Genomic DNA, 6,617 nt, shown 5'->3' with positions numbered 1-6,617 from the left:
GAGCCCCCCGGCCCCCCCCCCCCGTCCTCCCCCCACCCTCACTGACCTTCTCATCTCATGGCTGAATAACAACACGTCTCCAGCAGTTCTCTGATGATTGTTCTTGTTTCCGTGGCAGACTGAGACTGGTTCAGACCAAGGCTGGGAGTTCACCACTGAAATAACAGACCAAAGGTCAGAGGAGGGGGGACCGGGGAGGCTGGGGGGGAGAAAACCTGATCTGGACCGGTTCTGTTCAGGGCCACCTGAACATCTGTCGTAGAAATAAGTCAGTGCTGTGTCTGTGTCCCTGGTGGGAGGTGAGAGTGCAGCCGGTTTGAGCACCTCCTGCTCCACCTCCTGCTCCACCTCCTGCTCCACAGCCTCTCCTCCACCTCCTGCTCCTCCATCCTCCACCTCCTGCTCCCTGCTCCACCTCCTGCTCCCCAGCCTCTCCTCCACCTCCTGCTCCACCTCCTGCTCCACGGTCCTGGTGCTGATGAAGAGGTTTTTGTATGGATTTTCTCAGAAATGTCAGATTAGAAAAAATGAGCAGAGCGCGTTCAGATTATTAGGAACAGCTGCCACTGATTACTGCAGCAGGAGGAGACGTCAGGGGTGAGGCTGTGTCTTTGTCCCCGTGGTGACTGGAGGTGGACGTCTGTCCTCGGTGTTGAACCTGGATCACGGTTTCATCGCCTGTTCTCTCTGACGTCGTCTGATTGTCAGCAGCTGAGCCTCTGTCTCTGTGGACGACAGACACGTGACGCGTGTGTCTGTTGTCCTGATGTCCTGATGTCCCTCCTCAAACGTCTCTGTGCTAATGACTTTTTCTGATGGATCTTTCTCATCCCCTCCTCAGCTCTGTGTGGGAGCAGATGAAATGAGTCATCGTCATGAGTGTCCACCAGGGCGGAGACATAAACATCTGTCAGGCAGCAGCCCTAACTCTGAGACCAGTCTCTCTGATGCCACTGTTCTTCTGTCGGTGCGTCTTCAAACACCTGACCTCCCCGCTGCACCACTGCCCCGTCCTTCCTCTTCTGTTCCAAGTTCCCGTGGTCCAGTTTCCAAACTTCTCTTCTGCCGTGAATCTCAGTCAGAACCACGGACTGTTGGACGTCCAGTCTAAAACGATCCTCTGATATTACCCCCCGACCCTTCAGTGACCCCCCGACCCCTCAGTGACCCCCCGACCACACCTGGGCTGGTTGGTTTGTTTAGATTTAAACTGTGTCAACAGTCATGGTCTGAGAGAGTGTTATCTGGACACAGGAGCTGATAGCTGGGTAGAACACACACACACACACACACACACACACACACACACACACACATAAAAAATCTGACATAAGCGACAGGAGACAGAATCATTTTAGAAATTCTGGGAAGTCCCTGAAAGTTTCCTGTTGTTTCTTCATTGGTCAGTTTAGGGGTTTCCCATGTGATCAGGAATGGAGGGCTGTGTGTGTGTGTGTGTGTGTGTGTTTCTTTTTCTGTCTTTCTGTCAATGTTTGTGTGTATATGGATATGTGTGTGTGTGTGTGTGTGTGTGTGTCCTGTCTGGACAAAAACATCTTTTTTTGTTCATTCTTAACATTCTTCTGTGGATGTTCTTCTACCAGCTCTGTAATCAGACACCAGTGAGGATGAAGATGATGATGATGATGATGATGATGATGATGATGATGATCTCAGTAAGGTCTTCCCCTGTGTTGTTCTTAGGTCTCAGGTGAGAGGCGGAGGCTCACGTCACCAGACTGGACCTTGAAGGCATCGTCGTAACAACATCTGGTACCAAGAGCATTATGAAAAACAGGAGTTTCACTAAAATGAATCTTTTTTCCTATTGGAGCAGAAGACGCTGCAGATGTTGTGATGACTGCGGACAGGACAGGACAGAACTTGTCCACTGCTCCCACGTCTCTGGTTTGAATTTTTCTCCACTGAAGGATTTGTGGACAAATTGCATGTTGGGAAAAAAAGTAAAAAAGAAACTGTGTGTGTTACTTTTATTAATAAAAGACAGGGAATAAAGTGGGGGGGGTGTCTGGGTGTCTGGGTGGGAGTTCACCCACGTGTATGTTGTTACTTTATTTCATTCCTTGTCTTTTCTTAATAAATGTAACGTTTCCTTTTCATCCACATGAACAGAGTCTTTGGTTCGGTTCCTCTGTTCACCTTGTCTTGTACCATGTTGCTGTGACGTCAGCACCAAGCAGGTTCTTGATTCTATGCGCTTGATCTGCTGCCCTCTGCTGGTTTTTGCCATGTGTTGCAACACAGCTGGATTATGTGGTTTTACTAACACACAGTAAGTACGAGTTGATCTGACTGAGTTTGTTGTTTATTGTAATTTATTTATTTCACAGTTTGTTTCATTTATTGATGATTGACTGATTTGTACCTTGTTGTGTGTGATTGGTCGGGTCAAAAGAACAAACAACAACAACAGTGTTCTGAATCTAAAAGCTTCACACTCTTCTCTACAGGTTCTGCTGGAGCCAGTGGACGTAGCTGTCTTCACTCCTTTGTCCCAGGTTAAAGATGGATGACAGGGAAATGCAGCCGTGGAAACCGTCCTTCAGGTAGTCACTGGTCACGGGGACACCAGCGTCCTGCAGCCGCCTCACGTACATGAGCCCGTCGTCCCTCAACACGTCAAACTCGCACGTCATCACGTAGGCCTTGGGCGCTCTGCTCAGGACACTGGACTCCGCCAGTAGGGGCGCCGCCCTGACATCCATTAACCCCGGCAGCTTGTCCACCACCCCCGGCGTTCCCTTCTCCTTCACCACCAGCTGGAAGTTCTGTGTGACTCGGGCCGGGAGCAGCGAGGTCCAGTCGACTCGAGAGCGAATGTCAGCGGTGACGGCCGGTTCTTCCACGGAGCTGTGGTTGTTGGCGATCAGGACGGGCTTCAGAGACAGGTCTCCACCCAGGTACCACAGCCAGAACTGGACCATCTTGGGTCTGGAGAGGATGCAGTCATTCTGGTTCTGCACATAAGACGGCGTGTTGAAGTCCAGAGCCTGCAGCACCGGGTAGATCAAGGCCTGGACCTTAAACTTCACACTGAGACTGTTGTCAGAACCGGTCTGTGAAGAGAGGAGAGAGTCACAGCCGTCAGTGACTGCTGCCTCTGGTGGCCACTTGTTGTCACTGTACTAGATCTGAATGAAAACAGTCAAACACTTATTTTTTTTCACACGTGTGTTTGTTTCGTTGACCTCCAGAGCCACAGCAGCAGCCAGGTTCCCCCCGGCGCTGTCTCCGGACACGCCCAGCCGCCCTGGGTCCATGCTGTAGTCCTCCAACACCTGAGGGGACAGGAAGGCCCGCGCTGCCGCCAGTGCATCGTTGTACTGAGCTGGGAACACGGCCTCAGGATACAGGCGGTAACTATGACAACGACAGCACAGGAACAGCAGCTGGAGTCACTCTGTGAACGGGTCTGAAAACGTGCACGTGTGCTGTCACGACACTCACTCGACGGACATGACAACGGCGTCCAGATCTTTGGCTGCTCTGCGCAACAGGCTGTCGTAAAACTTCCAGCCTGTCAAAAGGTCAGAGGTGAGTGAGTCTGAGGTCAAACCAAAGGTCACGGCAGTCGGCGGGAGTCCCTGTACTCCCGGCCGCTGCCGTAGGCCCAACCTCCTCCGTGGAAATACAACACTCCCCTCTTCAGCTTCTCCCCACTCTTTGCCACAAACACTCTGGTGGGCAGCCCGCCCAGTGTGGTGTCCACCACCGTGACGTCAGCGTCAGAGCGAGCGTCCGCCATCATCATCCTGGAGGAGACGGTGTTGACGAGAGAGCCCAGGCCCAGCCAGTGACCCACGGTACCCTGGGAACAGAAAGGTGTCAAGAGTCACTGTAAAAACAGGAGAAACCACAACATAAATATAAACCAAGTTGTTAAATGAACAGTATTAAAGTGAGTGGATTTATTTATTGATTTATTTTTAACAGCACTTCAACGTCACACCGTGTCTGTATGAAATCTACTTGGACCTTGAACCATGGAAAAACAGATTAAATGACAGTGCTGTCAGTGGGTGACAGGTGGCGCTGCTGACCTCCTCTTCTGTGGAGCCTGAGTTTTACAACCTGCACATAGACGTATAGCACCGGGTGAATGTTGAGATTTAGATGAACATTTTCTTGAATTCTCCAAAGTATTAAATACTTGTCAGGTGTTTTATTCCCCGTGTCCCGGAGCAGCTGAACTAACGTCTCGGTACAACAACAAAAGTCAACATTTCTCAACCGGTTATAACGGTCACTTATTAACTTCCTTGTTTTACTGTCGTTCACTGTCCTCGTCTCACTTCTCTGCTCCCTCACCAAGGTCCTCATGAAGCGGGTACAGGCGTCCAGCAGCATCAGCTTCCACGGCTCGCTCACGCCACTCGGCACCGGCCGATAGATGAAGCAGGCGGAGGCCGCCAACAGTGCGGAGACGACCAGGAGCAGCTTCATCCTGCGGTGACAGCACTGCTCTGTGGTCCAGTGAGAGGAACAACGTCCCGCCTCCGGGGCTCAGAACCAGTCCCGCCCACGAGCTGTTAATCTGACACACAAACAGAGCTGAAGTACCGTCGTCACAGCATTTGAAAAGATACATTTATTTATTTTAAATTGAACCTTGAAAGAACGATGGTAGACATCACAGAACGAGACAAAAAGATAAAAACGAGTCAGTACATTCTTTTTGTTCTGAGAATGCTAAGATATATTTCCATTTTCCAACTGTATGTAAAAATATTTAATTAAATTAATACGACTTACATATTCTCAAAATACTGACGTTTTCCCTCTACAATATAAATCCAGATTATGACCTTTTCAAAAATCTGATTTTTCTAAAATAAAGCAAACAAATAAAACATATGGCAAAAACAAGCAAACATGACACAAAGGAAAAAATACAAATAAGGCAAAAAAGGACTAAAAGAAAAAAAAGAGAGAAAAAAACTGCTGTTGAAAAATGAAAATGTGTTTAAACAACGTCACAGCTGGAGTTCCCTGTTCATAGGAAAACACTGAACTTCCAGGACAGTCCAGCAGGTGTGCTGTGTTCAAATCCCAGTCAGTCCATGAAGGCCAGCTCCTGTTTACTGGACACGCCCACCGTTAACCACTCACCACTCACCTGTGACCAATTAGTGGACACCTGAGTCAGGCTGTTATAAGGAGGAGTCGACCGCTGCTCTCGTTCTCTTCACAGGTTCTACCTCCAGCTGAAGGAGCTGCTCCTGCTGTTCTCCAGGCCCGTGTGCTCCAGGCCCCCTGTTCTCCAGGCCCCTGTTCTCCAGGCCCCCTGTTCTCCAGGCCCCTGTTCTCCAGGCCCCCTGTTCTCCAGGCCCCTGTTCTCCAGGCCCCCTGTTCTCCAGGCCCCTGTTCTCCAGGCCCCCTGTTCTCCAGGCCCCTGTTCTCCAGGCCCCCTGTTCTCCAGGCCCCTGTTCTCCAGGACCCCTGTTCTCCAGGCCCCTGTTCTCCAGGACCCCTGTTCTCCAGGCCCCTGTTCTCCAGGACCCCTGTTCTCCAGGCCCCTGTTCTCCAGGACCCCTGTTCTCCAGGCCCCTGTTCTCCAGGACCCCTGTTCTCCAGGCCCCTGTTCTCCAGGACCCCTGTTCTCCAGGCCCCTGTTCTCCAGGCCCCTGTTCTCCAGGACCCCTGTTCTCCAGGCCCCTGTTCTCCAGGCCCCTGTTCTCCAGCCATGTTCTTCCTCCTGAGGTCAGTGAAACATGTTCTCTTCTCTGGTTCAGGGTGTTGTCAGCACATGTACTTATTTGAGGAGGTCTTTTCCAGGTGGCTCCTGTTGTCCTTGGTTACAGGTGGACACGGTGTAGAGGGTGAGTGTCAGTACCTGACCTTTGACCACTGACCTTTGACCATTGACCGGGCTGTGAACGTGTTCTAATTCAAGTGTCTCTACAGCTTACAGTGTTGGTTCTGTCTATGATCCTGGGAGGGAATCGGTTTCAGGCCACTTTGACAATCCAGGTGGCGCTCTACTGAACAATGGGACACCAGGGGCAAATGAGGCAAGTCCTCCTGGTCCACACCTGGGCTCGGGGTCCAACCTCAGGTTTGGCCACAGCTGACAGTTGAACATGTGTTCTACTTGTTCTCTCACAGGTTTCCCAGTTTCAGAAGCCTAACTCCCAGCAGCCACATATCCCTCAAACATACATGCACCCCATGATGCAACAGCACCCCCTGGAGCTGGTAAGTTTTGTTTTTTTTTTAATTTATTTTTATTTTTTTTACCCCTCTCTCATTTAAAGAAAAACTGAAAGGATGGAAAATAAAATGATGTCCTTGGTTCTAGGCATATGAAGACCCAGCCTACCCTCCAGTGGGTGAGGGGCCGGCCCCCCAGGAACATGCTGGCCCATCTGGGCAACTGCCCCCCCAGCCACTGGTTCCTCAGTGGCCTCCACTGCAGTTCCTACAGGTTCCCCAGTGGCCTCCACTGTCATTACCACAGTTCCCCCAGTGGTTTTCAATGGTACCACACCTACCCACTGAAATGTCTCCACAGCAGCCGCTGTTGCCCCAGGTGCCTCAGCAGCCTGCCCAGCCACCAAAGCAATTGCCCCAGGTGCCTCCGCAGCCCGCCCAGCCAC

At 51.1% G+C, this 6,617-nt stretch overlaps 2 protein-coding genes across 2 annotated transcripts in view; one reads left to right on the top strand and one right to left on the bottom strand.

The window, feature by feature from the left end:
* Window positions 1-2,310: 2,310 nt before the first annotated feature.
* Window positions 2,311-4,509, bottom strand: LOC103377513 (neutral cholesterol ester hydrolase 1-like). The gene is made up of 5 exons (XM_025054355.1): window positions 4,330-4,509; window positions 3,616-3,829; window positions 3,469-3,538; window positions 3,210-3,381; window positions 2,311-3,077 (listed from the first exon to the last, which is right to left on the bottom strand). Exons 1-5 carry the CDS (start codon window positions 4,462-4,464, stop codon window positions 2,466-2,468), a joined length of 1,203 nt encoding a protein of 400 aa, XP_024910123.1. The 5' UTR covers window positions 4,465-4,509; the 3' UTR covers window positions 2,311-2,465.
* Window positions 4,510-4,641: 132 nt separating this feature from the next.
* The window catches only part of LOC103377514 (vegetative cell wall protein gp1-like), a 4,330-nt gene continuing 2,354 nt past the window's right edge, over window positions 4,642-6,617 (top strand). Inside the window, exons 1-6 of the mRNA XM_008308351.3 lie at window positions 4,642-4,681; window positions 5,301-5,721; window positions 5,797-5,840; window positions 5,926-6,032; window positions 6,127-6,216; window positions 6,320-6,592. Coding sequence (XP_008306573.2) covers window positions 4,642-4,681; window positions 5,301-5,721; window positions 5,797-5,840; window positions 5,926-6,032; window positions 6,127-6,216; window positions 6,320-6,592 — 975 coding nt within the window. The remainder of the gene's footprint in view (window positions 4,682-5,300; window positions 5,722-5,796; window positions 5,841-5,925; window positions 6,033-6,126; window positions 6,217-6,319; window positions 6,593-6,617) is intronic.

Source organism: Cynoglossus semilaevis, chromosome 3 (genome assembly GCF_000523025.1).
Source record: "Cynoglossus semilaevis isolate Cse_v1.0 chromosome 3, Cse_v1.0, whole genome shotgun sequence".
Taxonomy (NCBI): Eukaryota; Metazoa; Chordata; class Actinopteri; order Pleuronectiformes; family Cynoglossidae; genus Cynoglossus; species Cynoglossus semilaevis.
This window is presented reverse-complemented; position numbering and strand designations above follow the sequence as displayed.